At 37.0% G+C, this 25220-nt stretch overlaps 1 protein-coding gene across 1 annotated transcript in view; it reads right to left on the bottom strand.

Moving 5' to 3' along the window:
* Window positions 1-301: 301 nt before the first annotated feature.
* The window catches only part of ANKS6 (ankyrin repeat and sterile alpha motif domain containing 6), a 35978-nt gene continuing 11059 nt past the window's right edge, over window positions 302-25220 (bottom strand). The window contains exons 4-18 of the mRNA XM_065628391.1: window positions 23422-23626; window positions 20238-20344; window positions 18614-18762; window positions 15288-15498; window positions 14621-14670; window positions 13393-13596; window positions 11408-11573; window positions 10562-10731; window positions 7522-7708; window positions 5989-6105; window positions 5561-5628; window positions 4158-4274; window positions 3125-3221; window positions 1031-1076; window positions 302-714 (exon numbers count right to left, since the gene is read on the bottom strand). Of these exons, the coding sequence (XP_065484463.1) occupies window positions 711-714; window positions 1031-1076; window positions 3125-3221; window positions 4158-4274; window positions 5561-5628; window positions 5989-6105; window positions 7522-7708; window positions 10562-10731; window positions 11408-11573; window positions 13393-13596; window positions 14621-14670; window positions 15288-15498; window positions 18614-18762; window positions 20238-20344; window positions 23422-23626 (1898 nt within the window). The 3' untranslated portion in view covers window positions 302-710. The remainder of the gene's footprint in view (window positions 715-1030; window positions 1077-3124; window positions 3222-4157; window positions 4275-5560; window positions 5629-5988; window positions 6106-7521; window positions 7709-10561; window positions 10732-11407; window positions 11574-13392; window positions 13597-14620; window positions 14671-15287; window positions 15499-18613; window positions 18763-20237; window positions 20345-23421; window positions 23627-25220) is intronic.

Consider the following 25220-nt stretch of genomic DNA (forward strand, 5'->3'; position numbering starts at 1 on the left):
TGAGATCACCCCTCTGCACTGGAGCTCCAAGGTCATCTTGACTTTACCTGCATCAGTACTCCTGGGCTCACACTGAATTCAGCCAGTGGTAAAGTTGTAAGTCTTCAGAAAGACAAAATATAGCGTCAGAGGCTTCCGATGACTTGTATTTTAACTGCTTAACAAAAAACTGTGTTTACTAAATAGAAAATTATTTCCACTCATAATTAACTAGTCCTTTCAAAATTATTACAAAAGTCAAGTTATAAAAATGTATTTGAAGGCTCTGCTAGTGTTACTGTTCAAAAAAACCCAGCCAATGTCAGTTAAATGGTTTTATTGTCAAAACAACCAATCAGCAATATAAAATATTTTAACACTATTCCTGTTTAAATATTGGTGACAGAGTACGCATTACCTTAAATAAAGTGCTATTTGTACAAATAGGTATTTCATATTTACTTTTACTGCTGTTCTAACCTCTTAATATTGAATAGATAAAGTGTATTCTGGTTAATGAAGAACACAGCATTACTTTTCCTTTATATTCCTTCTCATGAAACCATTACATTTTCAATTTGGACTCCTTTATCTATATCCAGTCAATAGAGGCATTTTCAAGTTCATATATTTCTCCATATAGAATCTCTTATCATTCGTGGTGGTTGTCATGCCTTCTTCCACGCTTATGTTGTTCATGACTGTGCCCATGCAGGCCTCCTATGGGGTCTTCATCTATGGGCAAGAGTAGAATGAAAACAGGAATCTTCTTACATGGTCATTCGTTCTTCCTGCTCTTCTGACTTTGCTTTCATAGTTCAGCCTAAATGTTGAATTGTTCAAGGCATCTGCAGTCTGGATTTGAGAAGAACAATCTCCTCATTATTTTTTGACTCTTCCCGGGATTTGAATTTTAAGCACATTACTGCACAAAGTCCTGTACAAATATAGTTAGGACTAACTTTTCAAATTTTCATTTGTACACTTGGATCTACTCAGCCAGATGCCAAACTTCACCACAAGAAATAAAATCTTTTTTCCCAGTAGCTACCTTTTAGGAGGAACAGCTTCCTGTGGTTTGACAGAGCAGCCAGGTGCTGTAAAACAGACAAACAAACAAAATCTGAAAAACCGCAAGCAGCAATACTCACTTAAAGAAGACAGAGTAATTCCACAACTACCAGAAACAGGCCCACATTTCACAATGTCATTGTTATACCAGACTCCAACAATCTGACCCTGTAATTAATTTTACTCATCCTAACCCCTCTCCTGTGTGGAGAACGTATAAAAAAAATCAAAAATCACATGTGAAAATGCTACCTACTGCCACAAACCTTTCCAGAATCAATCTTTTCTCCATGTGTATGTTTCCAGCAAGTGGCTACCTGAATCCTGTATGATTTTTATTTGCAAGTCTATATCGGTTTTGCTCCTAATTTTACGTCTCACTATACAATCTCTGTAACTCCCTCCTCTGGGTAATTTCCACGTGATATTTTTGACTCTGAATCCAAAAGTGGAAAGCAGATATACAAATGACTCCCCACTCTCTTCCACTTTATTCCGTCACAGCTTTTGAAAAACCTATATATGTATCCGCAGATACATATGTGTAAGTATGTATCAATATGCAACATACTATCATATGTAAAAAAGAAACTGGAAGACCAGAATTTCCACAAAGAATTATAGACTGAATGAAATCATATTCTTTTTTCATCATAGGCACAGTTACTCTTCATTTAACCTGTATCTGAAGAATATTCAGTTTATTCTTTTGATACCTAAATCCCCTCTTTGTTCAGTGTCCCTGCTAGATGTTGGGGTGTTCTCTTTTCTTTCCACCTGTTACAACAGAAGTGTTATGTTTAGGTGGGGGAGAGCAGCTAGATGTCTATACCAAGTGACAAGGCTCATCTTTTTATTTCAAGCATTTCAATAAACTTGATATTATAAGGTAAACTAAGCCAACTGGCAGTTAGCTTTACCTCCAACAAATCTTTGGGTTGTTTTGTTTTGTTTTTCATAATGAGGTTAAGAAATGACCTAGGAGAAAAAGAAATGCCCAATTTTGCCCAAGTCAGCAGTAGGACTACAGTTAGCACCTGCTTTCACATGTCTCGTGATATTCAGCTGACTGAGACATGAACAACTGGGACTTGCTCATTACTAAGGCTTCCTAAAGCATACAATACCTGAAATATTATTTAACACAACCACTAAACAAATGAAATTATTTTGTGACTGGATGCAAGCAGCAAAATAAGTAACTGAAGAAGAGTAAGAGGCACTTCAACATGGTGAATTTCTCAAGGCCATTCAATGGCTTTCATGTTCCTCCAAAACACAGATCCAGAAATACACATATGAGTAGGTTTTGCCCCATTCCTTAAGCTTGAGTAACAGACACATACCTGCCTTTGGCTCAGGTGATTGGCAGGATGGAGATTTGCAACTTTTATATCTAGAGGTGACTATAGTAACTGTATCCATTTGTTACAGGTCAGCAACACCTTTATGTACATTTTGATTATAGTGTATTTAAAGGGTAGTTTCTCCAGCAATGGCTGGCAGCTAACACTGGTGGTTGGAATAGATGTATTCCAAAGAAACTGACTATAGACAATCAAATCAAAATATTACCTATACAAAATAACTCAATGCATACATACATAAATACATAATTAATATAGCTAAACCAGTATAGTAAATTGTAAACCTTGAATGTATTTTATCTGCTTGATCACACTGAAGAAAATGGTCTCCTCTAAAGAGTATGCAAAAGGAAGTTATGTATCATACAGAAACATACCTCCCATTGATGCTATATATATATACACACTTTATACAGTATAATGTATATTATAGTTTACTATACTTACATCCATTTTCTGTGTTTAGTAATGCATAACAAAAATCTTATGCTTATTTCAGACGGTAACTGAAGTGTGTATAAAAATCTTACAGATATCTTTACCTTTTTACCTTGAAATCTTCTCTACAGTCTCAGCAAAAGAGACAGACATGCATCAGTCATTAACCCAGAAAGCCATTAACTGGCTTGTGTGCCACATTCTGTCTTCTAGTCAGTATTAATTAAAAGTATCCATACATTTTTCAATTAATCTCAGGTGCTACTTACACTGGGAATGACCCGGATGTCGTGTGTTACTAACACTGCTCTCAAAGGAAGAGTGGAAGTTGTGTATCGTTTCCTGTAAAATCTGTCTCTCTCGTCCCTGTAAAAGCACAACAAATTACAATGAGGTATTCTTAAATTTCTGTTTAAAAAATGAATTTATTAAGAGTTCATATAAAAACATGTAAATATGCCCAGATAGTCACAGTACACTATTAGGAATAATAACAAATCCTTACCTCTCAGATATGTAGAAAACTTTGTAGTAATCTTTTCCTGAAACTATCAGACAGCAATGGAAAAATTTCCATCATTTTCTTCATAGCTTCATAGGATGGAACATCATCCACCCACCTCCCCTAATTTTTAGCCTTATCACTTGCTGCTCACCTCTTGATCTTAACTTAGGGAAACTATGTTTTGTTTATCCGAGCTTCCAGTATCAGAGAATGGACCACAAAACTGAAAAAGCAGCTGAGAAGTGTCAGCATGCCTAATTAAAGAGATGCCCCAGTTCACAATACCTCTGATGAGAGCACTGCTTACTGTATGCCATTCTTAGCAAATTTGTTTACGTCAATATAAAATCAAAAGGCAATAAAAGTGTAAGGAATGGCAGAAGTGCTATTTACCTAATCACAAAGAAATCAAAAACTGTTAGGCAAAACAAAAGAGACTTTTACATTATATTCTCTAGATAGTCTACAGTCGCGAGATGATTCTTTTCAGCATGACTGAAACCAGTACTCAGTAATAGAAATATTGCCGATGTTTACATTACCAGCAGCTTCTGATATAATTTCCAATATTCTGTAAAAGAACTGTACAGTCACTGAACTAGGAAAGAGTTAATGAAAGAGAACAGAGAATACCACAAAAGAAGATATTCTTCACTAATTAAATATATTAAATATTTTGTTTGGAAAACATTTGTTTGGCTTTTCTAACTAACATCTGCAACTGAATTTTGAAATGTGTGTTGAATTAACAATATAAGCAAATCTTGAATTAAGTTACTTAGTACTTCCAAATGTACCTTTCCTGCATTCAGTTCAGAAATAGCTGCCAAAATTTGCTGTCTTGATCCATCGGTTTTAATACCCAGCTCTTTCAGATCACCATCAGTAAGTGTAAGGAAGGCTTCCATATCCACCTGCAAATGAAAATAGACAAGACAAATTTACCTAGGCAAAGATTCACTATTACAGGTTAACAGTGGGGGTTTTTTTAATTGTATGGACTTACTGTAAATATAGTGCACACAAAAATTTTTCATGAATGACCAGCACCAAATGGTACCCTTTTTACCACTCTGTCATCAGGTTTTAAATCTGCTGTTAATAATTCAATTAATTATGATAGTATATTTAAAATATTAACAGATTTTAATTTTTTTTTCACACAAGCTCTATCAATACAAAATATATACTTGTCACAAAAATTCCTCTATTTACAGTAGCAGCTAGTTGAATAAGTCTAAGATTTCTCTCTTGTTTTCTTCCCCCTCCCCACCCTCAAGTATTTTTGGAATTTCAGAATACAGTGTGTACTTTTCCAATGTCTTCTGAGGAAAACCTAGGTTTTTTTCATGTATGAGTTTTTATTATATCAACAAATCCATAAGGCTGTGATAAGAACAAACATCTGAAACTTTTCATATTGATATAACCTTCACGCACAGTGCATATTCAATTCTACAGAATATTGTCCTCCCTATCAGGTAGGGGGAACAGCCATAAGCCCAGTGTATTGTGATGCAGATAAATAATCTGTGTTTCTGGTGCTGAATCCTGAACTCTGCAGCAATGTCAATTTATTGTATGTCCATTTACTACCGTCTGCCTTTGGCCAAACAAAGACACAATTATCACTCACATCTGATACTCTCTTAAACATCGTAATGAATTAATTTTACTTATTTTCAGCAATGTTTCCTTTCATTGCATCCTTCAGGTAAGTCACTGTCACAAGCCTCATCTACAATGATGCTGAGGGTCCCCAATTTAATTCTCCTGTTGCATATTCATAGCAGATAAAGAAGAGAAAACGGCCATCTCAGTAACTCACACCCTGCTGTTCTCCATCTGCAAATAAGGTTCCAGCTGTGAATCCAGGGATGACACAGTATGTCCTATAAACTGTTTAGCCACAGTGGATATAGACATATATAGAAAAAGTAGTGTGTAAAAGCAGAAATTAAAAAAAATATCTGAAGCACCTATTACATAAAAATTCTAGGTTCGGTGTAAAAGGCACTGATATTTGCAGTAACCTGGAGAATGCCACAAATACTTGGTCCATGTTTCAAGGTCCTCTCTGCAACCAGAAATAGTTGCAGAACTTTAAATTTGAGATTCTGGATCACAATTCTGATGCAATGTGTGTAGCACTCTACTCTTTCTAAAACAGTAAAAAAGAAATCTTTTAAAAAAGATGTACCTCTTGTTCCTCAAAAATAGGCTGATATTTCTCAAGTGACAATTTTTTAAGGATGCCAGTCAGCTCATCTGTAATAATAGAAAAGAAAAAAAAAAAGTACAAAAAAACCTCATGGATCAGGAAAGGTTTTAGTGAACTCTAGATTGTTAACTGCTGAAAACACATATTAAAACATATATTCCACACAGTGACAGACGACAAATACCCAATCACATTTGTTCTGCATCAGAAATTAAAATATTGAATTATTGTGTTCTCACCTACTTTGATACACTGTAATTCCACGTAGTCTTACCTTGTTAGGATAAAATCTTTGTTGTGTTGTCCTTTCTTCCTCATTAAAAAGATCTTAAAAAAAACCAAACCGCTAACAACCCTCCTATTTAGCACCTCTTTTGCAATGCTCTGTCATAGTAGAGTAAAATTACCTTTCTCCAAGTTTTCAGAGTCTCCTTTTACTCTCACATGGTTTTGTCTTTCATGATTCTCTACATCACTGGTTCTCAGAATAGGGACAAGCTGTTGATGGTCCACCAAGTGGTTGCCTAAAAAGAAACCATGCACACCTCTGAACCCTGCTGCCTACTGTTCCTTCGCACTAATACTCAATGCAAATCAATTTTCTAACTCATTTAAGTTTACATGAGAGAAAGAGAAAAGTCGACACTGCAGGCCTTCCGTACTTATTCTTCTGATTTCTGCTGGGCATATGAGCATTTGTACTGTTGCTGCTGGATCAAACCACAGTAAGAGAAGCCCTTGAATTAAAGCACCACTGAACTGTAAATTTTACAAGCATGATGAACCCAGAACTTCTTAGGCTTCTGACAAACTATTCCTCTGCTATGGAGGAAACTCACTGTCTCATGGTATGAGTGGTACAGTCACAAAGTCCACCTTCAGCAGGTGAGACTAGAACAGCTGACAACTTGGGGAATTCCCCTTGTTATCTGACAGTGAGTTCACTTCCCTTCGTATATTTCTAAACCAACAACTCTTATGTTATCAAGCCATCACTATAAAATGGCCTTAACTAAAATGTGAAAGGATTTTCTCCAGCAGTTGGTACAATATGTTACAGCTAAGCCATGATGAGAGGACAGAAAGCAGGTGAAATATCACCTCTTTTTCGTGCCAAATGGAGCTACAGTGTCAAAGGACAAGGTTAGCATAAACAAAATCAATACAGACACTTTCAAAAAACCTCCACAATAGTACACAATGCCTCTTGGAGAAACCAGATATAAGGTACTTCCATCTCTTATTTAAAAGATTCTGAGTCGCAGGTTTTTTTTCACTTTTTCTTCTGTAAACATCTCAAAATAAAAAAAACCAAAGTAATCACTATCCTGTTTCCAAATGCAGTAACATGATTTTTTAAAATAAAGTGTTGTAATTTAGACCTAAAAGTTCAACTTAAAAGGCAGTAATTTTTTTGGAGAAGTAATGACATTATTACCCTTTCTTATGACCTAAAGTTAAAAAATAAGGTCAAAATAAGGCTACTTTTGCAATTTAAAAGAATAAATGCAATATAGCTCTTAAAAATAAACTGCATGTTGATATGACTTGCTATGAATCAAAATTCTGTGTCTGTAGTAATGTGCTTCACTGCATTTATTAAAAAAATCATTTTTAGTGTGGAGAAAGTGCATTTTCTACTCTTAGCAAAGGGTGAAAAACAGAATTTAAGTCAGAAAGAGGGGAAGGAAGGAGGCTATGTAAGAGTGGCCTACCTACATGCTCTATGCTAGCTTTGAGATGGTACCAATGTCCCTTCGAAGGGAAGGGAACACAGCTTTTGGGAGAGAAATAGCCAGTTACTACAGAAATGCCAGTCTTTCTAGAAAGAATAAAGTCCTCACTATCGTGCAGATACACAGTAATCAAGTAGAGTTACAGCTTTAAACACTTTGTGCTCCTCATGAATGAATCTCCTATAATTACAGACACCTACTCACCATCTTCTGTAATAGTTCCACTGCTGGAACCGTTGCTCTTGGCCTGTCTGTGTGAAGAGAGGGAGGACTCCGTGTTGTGAACCTTAGGAGATGGGGAGGGCGATGGGGAAGGTGTGAGAGTCGGTGATGTGCTTTTAGACGTAGATGAAGTCCCAGATGGAGGTCTCTTGTTCGTCTCCAGTTTTTGCTGTAATGATAGAACTACTTCAGTTAGGGAAAAAAAAAAAAAAAAGAATTGTTTACCTATACATGATGCTTCAATAGTACTTAAGTTGCATATTATCTCTGGTCACAACCAGAAGCTTCTGCTTGATTCATATTGAAATAACTGGAGCAATACTGATTTATCCCAGGTGAGAGTCTGTCCCCTCAAATTCACAAAGAAAAATACATTTATTAAGGCTGTAATTTTGGAATAAGAAAATTATTTCTTAGAAATGCTGAAATTACTTTGGCTCTGAAAACAGGTCTTTTTCATTCAGATTTTTAAATAAATAAAGCCTCAAGTAAAGCTTCTCAAAGCATACCAGCTGCTAATTTAAAGTAGCACTTCATGCTGGATTAACCAGAAACATGTAGCAAGCATAAACTAAGTTTCAGGTGCATTTAAATCCCTTGCTGCACTGTAATGAAAGTTTCCAGTCAACCCTTAAACTTGTTATTACTTGAGTCAAACACTTCAAATTTACTAAATATTTTGCAAATATTTAATACATTTGGAGGTGTGGAAAACAGGAAAATAGATGAATTAAAATGAGGAATAAGAATATATATGTAGGTGATTTTCTCCTGGATTCCTGAATTCAGAGTTTAATTTAAAATACCTTTTGTCAGTCAGGCTGCTACAAAAAAATGCAAGAAAAGAGCTGAGCCGGGTAACAAGGCAAGAAGGGAGAACTACTAGTGGCTCCTGCCTCTCTGCAATTTTGCTTCTGTGCTGTGGCATAAATAGGACTTTTCTAGTTAATGAATGATGCAAATTAAAAAGATAAAACTAGATGTGAGTGGTAACATTTTTCCATTGCTCTAACCTATGCCAGAATGTACTACCCTCCTTAGCCCTGCATTGAATTGTCTAGAAGTAATGTAGCATGATATAAATTTGAGAGGTCTCTGAAGAGCATCGTGAACTCATTTCAATTTTTTGTCCAAAATCTCCCTGTATTCTGTTATTGGCCATTTGTGTTTCAGAATGGTCTTCCCTCTCTAGCACATTGTCTGCATTTATTTAAATTACATCACCTTGTAAATTGTTATTCAGTTTTTCTTTTCCTTTCTTTAAGGCTTGTACAATCCCACCCCTCACAGATAACTTCTGCAAAACTGATCAGAGGAACACGGCTCCATTTTTGGATCAGCTGTTTCCAAGTTTAGACAGTATAATGCTAATGGGAGAGCACAAGCATTTCCAACAATGGATATAAACATTAAATTTTCAGCATTTATGCTGTTGATTAGAACAAGAAAGTAGGCTGTTTAAGCTTTTGCAGCCAGTGTGGATCCGTATGTGATTGTGTACTCCCAGACACTGATGTCCCAAAAATCACCTGACATGTGATACATCAACATCTATGGCTAGATTCACACTGATTAGATGTTTTGTTATTGGTGGATAGACTGAAATTCATCTAGACATCTAAGCAAAGAGCACTGAAAGAGCTGTTGCCTTCCCAACACACTGGCATGATTTTCATTTTAAAATCTTTTCAAAAGTATGACGAACTGCCCTCCTTGAAGAGGATCTGCAGGACACTGCACCCTCACTATTTCTTTATCCCCTAATGTCTCCACTGTGAGTGGGAATAGCAGTTACATTTCTCAGTGGCAGTATTTTTGTAACAACAGGCCCCAGAGCTCACAGGTACAGGTATTATCTCTTGATAGGCTAATATAAATAAATAAAAAAAAAAAAAGATTTTTGGGGGCACACAACCAGCTGTTCTGAAATTATTTAAAAGATAGAAACAAGCTGAGAGGAACTGCTGAGACTTTAATTAGAAATATATTGGTCAGACCACCTCTGAAAGAAGCAGCATTGTTCAGTAGAGGAGACTTTAATGAGGGAAGAGGATAATAAAAGTGTCTTTGTCTGCAGGAAAGAAAGTGACAGATCATTTATAACCCAGGGAGCAGTTACATGGGATAGAAAGGGAGGAAAGATTATCACATGCCAAAGAATCAGTATGAGTCCATAGCTTTTGGGGGTCCAGCAGAGTCAGAAACTTTAGTTTGCAATCTCATCTTTGAAAAGCAACGAGGAGTCCCTTTAGAATCAGGACTGATGGATCAGAGACAAAGTTACTGTTCATGGAAACTGTTTTGGCACTGGTAGTTCCACACCTTTCTTTCTCTGATTTTTCTTCTAATTAACTTTCAATTAAATCAATGAACAACTGTGTAACTTCATTTATCATTGATATTTACTGTTTAAATATACATACTGCTTACTGTTGCCATCTAAGACAACATAGAACGAGACAGTAAATGTAGTAATTTTATACTCAGACCATTTTTGGTTTTTTGGGCAAAACTTCAAGAAGAAACTCATGAAAAGGTGCAAAGAAAGATACATGTATATTGTGCTCAGCAGATTCTGGTACAAATGAATTCATGTTCTGCACTCAGGTTGTGCTTCCCGAGGGAAACTAGCTATACCACTTCACAAGAAAGCCAAGGAATAACTAACATAGAACACTGAACTAAATCAGGGTCATAAAAGGCAATAAGGAGAAACCAAAATAACAGTGCAGATGCACCCTAAGATCAATTATTACATTCACTGTTTTTAAGGTAGAGTGAAATTAGTAATAAAGCAAAATAAAGTTTTGTTATTAGGTCTGATCCTTTGTAGACTTGTGGTTTGTAGAGCTGGTTTGTGGAGCTGAAGCGTTTCCACTACTGTAACAGGTGTCCATTAATTTCAGTCTGTGCAATGTCATGTAGTTATATTTATCAACCAGCCATGACTGAGACATGACCCACTAAAATTAGCCAATCTGGAAGTACAAAAATTTACTTTACAGCTTTACTTTTACTTTACCTTTACAACATGTCCATTGCCAATGATTTGAGCACATTGCAAATCAGACAGAGTGGATGAAGGAGTTGACTGGACTGGACTGTGCTGTTGGCTGGGTTTCAGTTCAGGTAAGCCTGCTGCTTTTCTTCTTTGGGCTGCAATCTGAGATAAAACATTATCTGCACTGCCACCTAAGGAAAAAAATAAAGGCAGAGTCAAGGAAACGATCATTTTAAATTATTTGTTAATTCTCAATCCACCTCTCTCCACCACTCACATTCTTTTAAAAACTGACTGCATGAAGTAAGAGAGAGAATTGTGAACTTCAGGCCTGTTCAGCAGCTTTCAGGAAAGGGAACAAAAATCAGCTGCAGGAGAAGAGAGAATCCAGCTTTGACTATACATACACAGAGCTGAATTTCACACCCTTGGATTTAGGTTTCATGAGCTGCTTCACCATATTTACAGCTGCCAGATACAACGGTTGCAGCTTAGTTTTAATTTAAAATTGATTTTTATTTTAAACAAAAATCAAGCAACATGAGTAAGAGACAGCTCTATGAAATGTATGTTGCAATGAACAAGCATCCACCTGATCCATGTGGTTGGCCTTAATAAAATCAACATGTTTTTTTCTGAGACAGAAGATAACCTATGAGACTTCTATAACACATGTGAGGCTTTTATTCCCTTAATGTAGGTGTTTAAAGTCCAATCCCGTCCCAACAAAATGTAAAGAAGTTTTGCTTACACAGCAGTAGGACCCCTTAGAAAAGGTTTAATATTTTCTACCATCATTCAAACTCTAATTTTTCAGCTGAACCAAATAGTAATTACTTTCTTATTAAAAATAAAGCAGCATGGTACCTGATCTGTTATGCAGTTCTCCTCCATGCCTGTTAATTCCCGTGATGTTATTAGATCCACCAGAAGAATGAGGAGAATGGTTGAAGCTGTTGGAATTTGAAGGAGATGCAGGTCTTCTTGCAAATGTTGGTAATTTGACTGGTCTGGTACCTTTGCTAACAGATGTCTGGAAAACAAAAAGAAAAATAATTTTCACATATCTCGTTTGGGCGGAACAAAGACAGAACTTCAACTGCTATTTTATTTATCATAAGTTCTGAAATTTTCACTGAAGAACAAAAGGGATATCAGAAATAATCTTCTTTTACATATGCAAATATATTGAATATATATTTATATAAATACACTTAATACAGATATTCAAAAAAAGAAATGACACCATAATCAAGGTGTTAATTCTCCTCAACCTTTGACCAACAGAAAACGAGGATATACAATGCACCAGAGATATAATACACACAATATTACGAGCAGTTGGAGGAGAAAAAAATAAAAAGATCAAAAAAACCAAACTTAACACATGTGAAACATCTTTCCTGCAGAATCCTGGTTTTGTCTCTCCCACATAAAACACGTACCACCTACTTCTCATCCATCATATCCCTGTTCTTACTAAGCTGCAACAAGTGGCATGAACTTTCCTCCAGTTGCATTTTCATATCTTTATATCTCTTCAATCTAAACATCTACATGCACCATTTTATTGACTATTAACTGAGGCACTAATGATCTAGCTATATGCTAGCCAAATCCTTAGCCACACCCATGTCCTCCTTCAATTATTTTGCTTTTACACCACTGACCACTGCCAGCCATCTGACACATGGCCCTTGCAGCTCAGCTTTTTCATGTTTCTTATCCTGTTGCTCAAATAACTTCTTCCAGCTCTGACTTACTAGGTTTCCTTCTTTCTCCCTATTCCCTTCGCAAAACCCTTCTTTCCCCACAGAAGGATTGATAGCTAGCCCTCCCCTACTCCCCCGTCCCTCACTTAATACAAGGGTGTCAATTATCCACCTAATTAGAAACACCTTTTTTTAGGATGATGAACATCTGCCTTCCCGTGATCTACTACTTCCCTTCTAATACTCCACCTTATTCCACCTAAATCGCTTCTACCAGTATTTAGCTAACTTTCACGTCAAAAAGGAAGAAAAAAAAATTCCTCCTAAATTGTCATGTTTGTTCCATTTCTAGGACTGACATGAAATACAGTTCTGGATTAGAAAAATAAACTCTTCTCTACACTTGGTGACTACAGCCTAAAGCCAGGGGAGTAAGCACTTCTCCTTTTTCTCCTACTAACTACGAAAGCAAAGGTTGTCAAGGTTCGATTCCTGTCTCAATACAAATGAGCTATTTTGCTGTTGGTTTTGCTTTTTCACTTAAAACATTGTAGAATCAGGTGAGCTCTTTTTATTAAAAAAATAGAATTTATTCAGACTTTTTCCCTTTTTACAGTACTTGCACGTTAAGGCTGTACGCCTTCAAGCCCACCTGATCACTAATTGCTACAATTTTATCTATTACTAATCTTTCAGAATGTCTGTATATTTATGTCTCATTGATATTTCTTCCCCCCACCACTGGCCTAAAAATTGAGAAACTTTCGTTCTTTTCTTCTGCCCCTAGTCTTCTTCCAAATCAGAGCAGTGTATGCCACACTCCAATGACGGTACCTACTTTAGCAACTAAAATATGTAGGTAGAACCAGCAGCCACTTTAGCAGTTTGCAGCAAATTTGTTAGGGCTTGACTTTATTCTGGTTAACAGCAAACGAGTGATTTCATTTACATACAAAACTTTTGTTCCATTTATGTTCCTTCCATAGAGATGTATATTATTCCTAAACAGCAGAGTTTAAAAGAACAAGCCATTACGGAGACAGTGGGTTTAAAGTCATTTCTCATCAGAAACGCAGTGTGGCTCACCAGTCAGCATGGCCTGCACATAACACTATTTTCGTACAAATTTTGTTTGCTTACTACATCAGAGTTTCCACTGCTGTTAAAATCGTGCTTGATTGCTCTCTGTGGCCAGGCCGTTCTCATCTGTTCAGCTTTGCCATCTTTGTTGAGTCGCGTTCGGTCAGAATTCCAGAGCTCGAAACTTGAGGGCGGTAAGAAAGGGGGTATCACTGCTTTCAGTTTATCACTGGGCAGCCTGGTGAACGGAGCACTGCTTCTCAACTGAGAGAGGGAAACAAAGGGAAAAAGAGAAGAGCCTTTTTTTTAAGAAAGATTACTGGGAGCTGATGATACAGTTTCAAAATTGTAAGTCAAATAAAAAGATGGAGACAAATGCATTTTTAAACAAAATAAAGTGGAAATGAGACAGAAAAATAGTATTCGTGAAGATGTGCAACACTTAATAACAGAGAGAATCCCATAGACATTCTGGCACCCCTCCGTACACTCATTCGATACAATGAATACAGCTTAATAAGTAGCAGAAACTGTCTCTTCCTTCATTGGGCTGAACCTTGCTTCAAATTGGTTTTAACACAACTGCTAACAATTAATTTCCAAAGAAATAACAAGGTAATCTTCTCTGTATTCCCAGACAGGACATGTGGAAACAGTGAACAACTGCCTGTTCCTGTTGCCTGTGTTCTCCAGAAAGAGAAAAAAATCAACATAACTGACTTGGCTCCCTGGAGTTCTGTCAGTCAGTCCAATCAAAAGTTACTCAATCTTCTTAAAAAAGAACATAAAGGATAACCAGCCAAATTTAATGATGTCTCCAGAGTGTAAGGTGTAGGGAATTTAAAGTTACAACATAACAAAAGAAATAAAATAATACAAATAAACATACCAAACTAAATATTTAATGGTTGCTGGTTGCTTCTACTAGCAATTGCTGACTTTCACCCTGTACCATGCTCCATCCATGTCTTCCTCACAGCATACTGCTTGTCAGCAACTAATCAGCTGTTCCATCTATTTTACTAATCCATTGCTGATCATTCAAAGGTACGGATAACTCTTGCAAAAAGTCAGTATTTGTGAACAGCTTCCATACCGTAGTACTTGCAATACTTCCTATTATAAAAACTATTGATGTATCACAGCCTGTCAGTTCCTGTCTAGTGACTATCAAGAAATTATAGGTCTCTTTCTAATGGTGACTTGGATAGAAGGTAAAAAACCAAAATTATGGGGGCTGCATGACTTTCTGAATTGCGCTGAACACATCAAGAACATTGTGACATACCATGGTTGTCAATAATTCATCATCCTTTCCTCCTTTTGCAGTGTTTACACCTGAAAAATATATAAATTATGTTTTATTGTTTACAGTCTCCTACTGTTGCTCTCAAGGATAACTTATTGTTTTCAAACATTCAACAGCTTTACCATCACGAAGCACACAGAACCAAGATTTCCAGTGACACTGTCATGTACCTAAATTAAAGTTAAGCCAACAGTCCTATTTCACATCACAAACTGCGGGGGCTTTGCATGGGGAGCTGTACAATTTCAGCAGATGTGCTTTATGATTTGGGCTTTTCCAATGATTCTTCTCATAATTATTTATTTAAATAAATTTGTTTTCATTACATAAATGAGTTTATCACAGATACTAACAACTTTTGAGTGGCCCCTCTCTACTGTCCAATGTAATGGTGCTTGCTACAGAACAATAACATTGTTATATTAGTATTTTCCTGCTTAAACGATGCTGCGCTCAACATTCAGCATGATCAAGTCAGGAGTACAAACATGTCTCTTGCTACATACTACAAACTATGTAGATGAAATAAATTATGCATCTTTTCAGTTAGATTAAGCTAAATAAAAACTAAATCAACAAATTAGAAATAGTATTATCTTGACTATCCCATGAGAGGTCACTTCCCATACGACAATTCTGGCTTTACCACTAGCTTTGCTATTTGTGATCCGAGCTGTAGCAGCATCGAGGTTTCCAGAGGTGTCCATATCACTCTGTGAAACTGCTTTTATGGTGGAACTTAATGATGGTTCAGGCTCATCAGGAAAAGGCACAAACTGATTGGAAGGAAATCCATGGCGCAATGTCTGAGTCAGCTTCAGCTTGCGGAATCGGTTGGACATCCTGCTCCACCAGGACTAGATTGATAAGAAGACACAACAATTTAGTTCCAACTAAAAGAAAAAAAGAGGGAAAGAAATGTACAATTAAGTAATCCTTACAGCAGTGATAAATCTGTCAAGCAGTTTTTGAGATAAACTACAAAAGCAATGTTAAAGTGGTTTGCAATTATCAACGGAATGCTTCATCGTACTTTGTATGCATATGATTAATCTCTTTCCTTATTCTTCATCTGGCAAATGCCTTACGGTATTTTTCCACACTATCTGGAAAGACAAGGTAGATAAAAGTATTTGGGCAATTTGAAAAGTAAATTTTTACAGCTACATGGCAAATATATAATCTTCCCATTAACTTCCGATTTCATGGTACATTCTGACACTCTCTGGCATCAATAAACCAGCATGTGTATTTTCTGATTTTTAGAGTTGTGCATAGATGTTTAACTGATCTGCACGAAACCCTCTCCTTAAGATTTTCAAAATCAGTTGCAAACTAGAAGAGTTCTGATAATCTTCCTGTCAAACTAAAGATCCACAATCCACACAGTGCTGCTATACAGATAACTTAAACACTGCCAGACTGGAAAGACTATAAATTGAAAAACAGCAAGGCAAGAAAATATCAGTTGTGAAAACAACACAACTGCACGTATGACTTTAATCCATACAGGTGACACATTTGTGGAGACTGTTATACAAGAGGACCATCTTTGCTCAAAATAAAATGTATCCAAGTATTTACAGACTTATACATTTTTACAGGCAGACAGTGCAAGATGCTTCCAGTATTTAGCAGGCCACTTCTCTAGACTATAAAAGATCTACAGGCTATATTGAGAAGACCTATACAATCCGTATTGATGATTATGTGGCTGGTAGGTAAGTCAGTCAGATTATAAATATCTTGATTATTTCTTAGTAAAGCTTCTTCCCTTTCTGGAACACTTTACAAAAATAACAAAGTAATGTAAAAGTGATGATACTTCATGAAGGCAGCTTTATGAGATAACCAATTCAGATAACACACTTTCCTAGTCTAATCTTTATTCTTAGCCATTCCTCCTCGCCATACATAATCCCCCCTTCTTTTCATTTGACATTTTTCAACTGCTTACTGATATATGTCATCCCAACTGTCATACAGTAGAACTAAGTAATATAAACTGTAAACTTATTCCCTGTAAATCAATCCTTCTAGCAGATGATCATTAACAAGATTTTAAATCTGCACAAAGCATTAGTAATGGATAGAGTTCTCACACCTTTGTGTCTCTTTGGAGTCATAACTAATAAAGATTTACACTACTTTCAGCAACAAAGACCTGACAGAAAAAGGCAAGAGAGACAAATAGTTCTGAGAAAGCAATAAAAACCACAGAGTTCAGTATTTATTCACCTTCCAAAACAAACTGAAAGGGCAAAATAATCCATCTAGCTTTAATACAGAGCACAATGAGTTTACAAAAGAGACTGCTTGCACAATGTGGTTGGTTTGTTTCAAGAGCAAGATACATTCAGTGAACAAAAGGACCACTTCTAAGTACCTATCATCTTTGCTACTCTTCTTTACGGCGCTTCCACTTCCTTAACATACGCCCGCGCCACAAACTAAGCCAATATGGAGTAAGTACAGCCACTCTGCTACCATATAAAAAACTACTGTTCTTGGACAAGAACGGAGTGATAGTGCAGAGGTTCATCTTGCCCTCTGATGTTCAGAGTGATGGTGGTATGAGCTTTGGAGTTTCCAATCTGCTGCTGCTGCAGAAGGGTTGTGGCATCTCCATATACCTTACCACATCACACATGTATGGAATAATGGGCTTTAAGCCACACTGAGGCAGCCAAGGAACAAAAATGCATTTGTAGTTAAAAATAGTGCCTGTCAAAGGCTGAAACCTGGCGAGGGGAGAAGGCAATAGTATCAAAGACCAGAAGAATAGTGTTGCCACTTGAGAAATACTTTAGACATTAAGTAACAGTGTTAGGAACAAAAGAATAAGGGGAAGAACTGGAAATCTCTGCCCTCAAACAACTTTAATCTAAAAAAGAAACCAAATGTGATAATTCACACTGCTCTAATACTGACCTTGAGAGAATAACTTGCTGAAGAAGCACAGGAAGAAAAGAGAGGAAATAGAATTTTTGTATATGGAAGAGGCAGAACTTTGTTTTCAAGTCATGGTTATCCACTACATAATCAGTAGGTAAAGGAACAAGGGCCTATATTATGCATAAATTACAAATAAAAGAAACACACAACAAAAGAAGAAGTCTATCAGTTAATAACAAAAGTGATAAAACAGGAGACAGAAAAGGGTTTGGTTTTTTTTGAACTTCAAAAGCAGTCTACTTGTGATCAGATATTTTAGTGCAGATACCATTAACAGAAGGAAGGTAGGAATACATGTGCATTTGCTTAACAGACTAAGAATATTCAAATAAGCTAACACAAATTAAAACCAGACAAGACTGATTAAAATTACCCTAGAGTCATTATAGACAACACGACCTCTGAACAAATACTGATTATCTTCAAGATAAGTTAAGAGGATGGAAGAAGTTAAAGAAATTAGGCAAAAGGCAAATATGTAATCACCCTTGCCTTAAAGACGAAAATCCAAAAATTTACTGCCCAAAAAGCTTAACTTGAAAGGACATCACTGAAAAAACAAATCCCCATAACATATCCACTTTGATTTGAAAGAACAAAAAAATATTAGCCGTGGGTACAAGAACAGTCTACTAAAATTGGACTACATTTTAAAGGCAGATTTAAAATTAAGATCATCATAACAGAAATTCAGTTTCAAACTTATAAACATTGTATCTTCCACTACTTAGCTATGAGATCTACCTCTAGCCACTGAAATGATTTGATAAGAACTCTTCCTTTAAAAGTCTTCCCTGTGCTTTGCCATCTGACAAAAAGAAAGCTGAACCCATGCTTCATTTCGTAAAAACAGGCAGTATTGTCAACAAGGAATTCAGAACCACTTCCCCCAGTCTGTCCCCCCCCTGAAAAAAATATTACATGTTAGATCCAAAGTACTTCTTAGCAATTACTTTCTCTGCATCATACACTACAGGAAACAACACACTGGTTATTATTAAGAGTAAATATATTTACCTTTAGACCTCCTTTGTCATCTGGCAACATTGGGACATTTAAGGATTGCCTACTTCTGGAACAAGGCAAAGACGATCTGTTGTTCAGTTTATTCTTGTCTTTGCCTACTTGCATGCATGCTGATGCCAGTAATCGTACAAGCTCTGTGTCTAAAAGAAAACAAATTAAGACACCGTTTAAAGTGTTTTGCTTTCCCAAATTATGACTCATACACTGACACTTGCCCTATATACCCCATATAAATAGTAGTTGATCTACCTCTCAAACATAAAGCAGATCAATCCCTAAAACCTTCTTTCTTGGCCTATGTTTCCCACACCTTCTCCCCACAGAGTGGGCTGCAGTCTTACCATCACTCTAAAGGTATTTATCAATATAAATAAGCATGATATTCAGTCAGAATCAGTCATGTGACCAAGTGAACTGTCTCCTCACACACTGTGTAGAAGTTAAGAACAATATTGTCATGCTCCCTTTTCTCACCTGACACAGAAGAGAGTAGAGAAAAATGAATATTCTTTCTTCAAGCGTAGGTTGCAGAAAAGAAGCTTGAAATTAAATCCCAAAGAGAAAGGAGATGTTCAGCCTGCACAACGAAGGGACTGAAAAGACATGGTAAGAAAAAAGTGGACAAAAAAAGGTAAGAAAAAAAGAAAGGACGAGGAAGAAAAAAAGAATGAGCATGAGATGAGGACAGGGAAGCAAAAAATATTCTCTAAGTCTGTATTTTATACAGAAGTCAGGAAAGGCTTTCAGAAGGGCAGACAGAACTAGCCTATATATACATACACATATATATAGACAGGTAACAAGACAAACTACTCTATTGTTTAAGTTAGTTGTAAGGTAAAATAATTCACTGTATTTATTTTCTAAAATTTCATACTATTGGTGATCTACTTTTGACAAAGGAAAGGTATCCACTAGTGAACAAAAGCACCATAAGGAGTAAATACAGAGAAAACAAACATTAATTCTATCAGCAGCAGTGTTGTAGTGTTTCTTGCCTTCAGATAAAACCAGTCAGGTACCAGGCAAGGCTAACAATAACAAATTATGTAAGTTAAACAAACTACAACAAAAACTAAATGTGTTTCATTGAAGTCTCCCCAAAACATGCTGCCTTTTTCTAATGCACTCCCATAAAAACCACCTGAACCCTGAAGTGTGATTTATTTTCAGCCTTCACAGACCTAGTGAGAGGTTCAGCCAGGACTTCACTAGTTTTGTTCTGACTGCAGTCTCTTTGTCCTGTCCCTTTACTGCTGTTTACTGAGTGGAAATTTCTAGCTCCAGTTGACAGCTCTGTGCTAATGACACGCAGAATACCTGGGCCACCACAGTCAACAAATGCCACTGAACTGGCTCTGGTAACACAAACGACACATTTTGGAGCATTTTTAAAAACAAAGGTAAGAGGAATGCACAAAATCTGTTATCCCATAAAAAGCCTATTAACCAATTAACTCATACCCCACCATTCTCAGGCAGTGTCCTTTCTTGGTCCAGTCCAGCCTGGATCTGAGAGGATACTTTCTTGCAACTTTAATGTATTTTCTAGATTGGAAGGGATGTTTATCTGTTTATGTTGTACATTTCCTCAGTGCTCTTTGAAATAACATACCTGGATCATTGAGCAGCATTATCAAGTCAAAAGCTGTGTATCCATTTTTTGCACGAAGATTGACGTCAGCCTCTTGATTTAACAAATACTTTACAACGTCTTTGTTTCTTTAAGGGAAGAAAAAAAGGCATTGCTCATGTCAAAAAACAAAACACCAAACAAAAAAGAAAATGCTAATACTCCATTTTCACCCTTTTATACCATTGCCTCTCAATTAGAGATCAGAATTTTACCTTTTCTATAGCTAACCAAGTCTAAAATTTATGGACAAGCTATTCAGAAGCTCCCATGATTCCACTGTCAGTCACTGTTTACTCACTATGAATTACACTAATCGACATGCAGAGAGTCAGCCTAAAAAACCTGATTTGAACAGTCAGTTTCTTTAAGCTGACCCTTTGGAATGGATTCTGGAATTTGTTGCCAAACACCTTCCTAATGAAAGGCCATTCATGCCTCGGGCAAAAAAGCAGATGGAAAGACAAAGGTCAGTCCAGTAGTCATCATACACCATCACTAATATTTCAACTCAACTTCATATTCAGAACAGGTAAGAAACTGCTCATAGAAAAGCCAAATTGGCTGAAGATAATTTATAAACATCAAACAGTACTTCACTTCATTAGAAATATAAATTACATAATTGAGAAAGCACATTATCACTTCCTTGAGGTGTTTAAAATGCAAAACCAATCAGCATTAAATAATAACCAACACAAACACCTTCCAACAAAAGCTCATAAAAGCTAGTTGCATAAAAGGAACTCACCACCCCATTCCTATTAGTCTCTCTCCCCTCTCACACACCTGAACAAATAAGCAGGACTGGCCTCAGCAGTTAAAAACAATACTGTAATTCAGCTTACAAAATAAATGAATGGACAACAAAGCTAGGGAAAATATGTTTAATACAAAACTCCTCTTGAGCAGAGACTGACCTTGTATAAAAACAAACTCTGACATCCATGAGCACCATGAGCAAAAATGTTGTTAAGTAGCAACAGGTGACTGCAAGCTCTAATACTGAGGCTGACAAACAGATCTCAACCTCTCCATTTCAGAGCGTTACTTCTTATCATACAGATGAAGCTTTCACTTCTGAACTCACTCCAGATAAAGTCAACCTAAAATGGAGGAGGAATGTTCCTTTCTTCAAACAAAAATTCTGCTTACTGCCACCACAGCTCCTCTGCATACTTCCCATTACTATTCTTCTCTTCCTTAAAACTGTGTCATCTCCCCATGCTGCTTGCCAGTCCTTCACCTTGAGGGTACACGGAGACACAATTCTGTAGTGCCCTGGTTCACACAGACCTGGCCTGCTCCCTCCTTCAAATTAGAGACCCTTCACATCACTGTTGCTCCTGAAAAAGGGTAAGCTGAGGCTCTGCAGAGGTTCAAGATTTCCAGTTGTTATGAAAATTCGCAATTGGCTTGTGAGGACCAAGGAGAAAGGCTAGCATGCAAAGTATAGAATTACAGGAGTAAGTACTTATTCAGCAAAATTGGGGCACCCCAAATGTGGTTTTACACAGGGTTCTTGTACCCTTCAAGCATTTAGGTACAACACAATTTGACTTATCACTAATACCCACACTACCAATGATGAATCATAATAAAACTTCACAAAGCAACTGTATTTCTGCAAGATTCTTGCTGCTTGTTGATTGATCCAGATGTCCCAGGAGTCAGTCCTGCTATCATTATTTAGCTATGATGCCAGACAATACTGGGAGGATTCCAAAGACATGTTAGAGGGCCTATGACACTGGCATTATCTTGGCTGACTACGGGTATCTTTTATCCTTCATGGACAGGTCTAAGCTTCTAAGAAGCCAAGTCTTTTTTTTTTTCAGGGCTGGGATGTCCCTTCTAGTCCTTCCACTGAGCTAGTATCCTTTAGTTTGTTTTACTTAAGCATGAACAATGCCAAAGTCCCCAGTAAAACTCCTCTACCTCGAACCTTAAGTGTCCTAATAAATTTATTCCAATTACTATTACAAAGAAAACTATTAACAAAGTTAATACGCTTTCATACTATAAAGACTGATTAATAGGGAAGGGAACTTTCATAACCCAGTCTTCCAAGAAACTGAAAATGCCATATCTGAACATATGCAGCACTCAGTTATGCTCTGCACTTCCACATCCGAGTGCCTGAGTACTGGCAAGGGGACGTGCCAGCCGCCCTGCACATCACTTTCTGCTGCTGCTGCTTCTACTCCAGCTGTGTGCTGGGGTAGCTGCTGATGGAAAACATCTTCAAGCACTTCTGTGAAATGCCAATTACTACTAGCAGTACTGTATTAGTGAGGAAGCAGAGAATCTCATCTTATGTAGGTCCCAGGAACTACTTCAGAAAATTTTCACAAAGCGATGACAATTTGATCTCCTCTTACTTTCACTTTCATAGTCCAATGAGATCTGTTGAGTAAAAATAAAAGTTGGAGCAGAATATCTGCACAATTAGTATGAGCATTACCAGGCAGTGAAGTGAATCTTCACCTTCCTGAGGGCCTCACCTACAAAAACGGAGAAAAGTTCACCTTCCTAAACCAAATATCATGTATTCAGACAATGCCAGGTATATGGCAGAGATCACATAACAAGTACCAGGCCAATTTCTGGGGTCTGACAAGATTTTACGTGCATACCTGCATTTATAAAACAGGTTCAGAGAAAATGACAATCAGTTCTCTAGTGAGCACCTTTCAGAAAACTCTATGAAAACTAAAGGTCGAATAGGGGAACATAAGAATGGTTTTAAGACTGGAAAATATGGCACATAAAAGGGTGACTGCCTCAAAGTTTCACAAATTGATGTAGGGCTACAATCCTGGCAGGGAGTGATATTATCATACAAATCACTAAAACCATCAAAGGATGGAAGTTGAAATCCGCACCAAAGCAACTAGTGCCTGCCTGGAGCAATATGTTCCCAGCACTTGCTGAGCAAGATTCAAGTTCCCAAATGTGCCTCTCATTCTGAAATCCAAACGGCACTCAGGTCTGCCCTGAAAAGCTCAGGGCAATGCAAGTCATGGAAAACTGAGGTCACAAATCTCTCAATTTCTTGTAAGACTCCTCTGCTTCCAGAGTCAGTAACAAAAAGATTTTTCTCTATTGGAATGTAAGAAGAATGAAACTTCTCTACTGCTAGACCCAAAGAGAGCACGTATCTTACCCATGGTATGTGGCCTGCATGAGTGCTGTCCAGCCATGAACATTATCCTGTTTGTCAATATCAGCGTTTTTCTCAACAAGGAGCTGAACAAGGGGCAGTTGTCCAGTTACAGCTGCAATCATTAATGGAGACGCACCATCGACATTAGTAATATTGACCTGACTTGGGTCTTCATCAACAATCTCTTTAACCAGCTGAAAGTTTCCTGTAAAACAGTGATAAAACATAATCTACATGAGCAACAGAGAACTTCTTAGCCAGTGAATTAATATGTATTTTGATTTGCTGACATTGGTCTACATTTGGTAATAAAGTACTAGAGCAACAGCAACAGTAAAGCAAAATATCTGTACTGATTTTTGGTCTTTTAGTTGATTAGTACATCTTCATAGGCTATATAAAATTGTAGCATAAGCAGGAAGCACTGTTTTCCCTCATTTTCCCTACCTGTACACTTACAGTGCAATCCCATAACAAGAATCATCTTCTGAAATGAACAACTACGCTAAGAAGTCTGTAAAAACTGCAGTGTATCCCACATGTGAAGACACAAGTGGGGAATATTTATATTAAATTATCATAAGACCATGTCACGCAAGGAAAACTGATGATGCTGAAACAACACGATTTGTCCTTCAGCAGGACGAAGATCCCTGTTCCATTTCCATAGGCTGATATCAGAGAAAGCAACAATTTTAGAATCAAAGAGAGTGGATACAAAGGCACTCTGAAAGGTGGTGGAGGCCATCGCTTGCCTTAAGCAGATAAATGGCCTATGTCACACTGACCCATAAGTTCCTCTTACAAAGATGGCTCAGTGATTCTAAAAACCTCTACTGTTACAATTCCACAACCTCCCAAGGTTAATTAATCTATTCCAGTGATGAACTTTCTTACACTCAGAAAGGTTTTTATAAAAAAAATTCTTTCTCAAATATTTAAACTAAATCTCCAGTGCAAAACTTCCCTGCTCTTGGCTCAGAAGTCATGCATTATTCCTGTCATCTTTCTAGTTCTTTAAAAGTGAACCTAAAATTCAAGTTTCCACATAAAGAGGCTGGTAGTCACTGAGTTCTTGTCTAACTTACAAAAAACAGTACAAAAATGTATTTTAACCAGGTTGTGGTTTAGTTTTTGTTTGTTTGTTTTCTAAATCTTAATAAAGCTAGGAACAAGCACTCTTTCAAAATGTATTAGATAGCCAGGGTCATCATAAGCAGAAAGTTCACCCAACTCCCTTACTTTTTTCATGACATATGGCAGGCAAAAGCAGGGAAGAAACTAAGAGGAAAAAACATCTGTGTGACTGAATATGTACCACCATAGAAACAAAGGCAAGAAGAAGCAAATCATCAACTGCCATGCAAATTGAAAAAATCTCATCTTTAAAAAAACCCTCAGATGTTAAACTGCTTCGTGACATGGGCTGCCTTCCACTCAATCATAAGCGTGAACATTTTCCTTGGAAAGTCAGCCAGAATCCCAGACAATCCCTGCAGGCACTTGAATGCACTCACTGACACTACCACCCACACGTGCCACTCAGCTAATTTCTTGGAACGGGAAAGACACGAAAGCATGGAACTACTTTTTTTAAGTCCCAATTTAGTAAAAGATAGCAGGTGGTTTTTTAACACAGATCCGCATCACAGAGTTTGTTAAACTGAAACCCTGGAACCTATGGAGACTCCAGAACTGACTTTGAACTCTGGCCTGGACATGTCTTAACCTAGTGATTTGGGTTTTTTAACAGTGCTGCCATCCATAGCCAAGTATTTCAGAAAAAAAAAAAAAAAAGA

The sequence above is a fragment of the Caloenas nicobarica genome, chromosome 2, assembly GCF_036013445.1.
Source record: "Caloenas nicobarica isolate bCalNic1 chromosome 2, bCalNic1.hap1, whole genome shotgun sequence".
Lineage (NCBI taxonomy): Eukaryota > Metazoa > Chordata > Aves > Columbiformes > Columbidae > Caloenas > Caloenas nicobarica.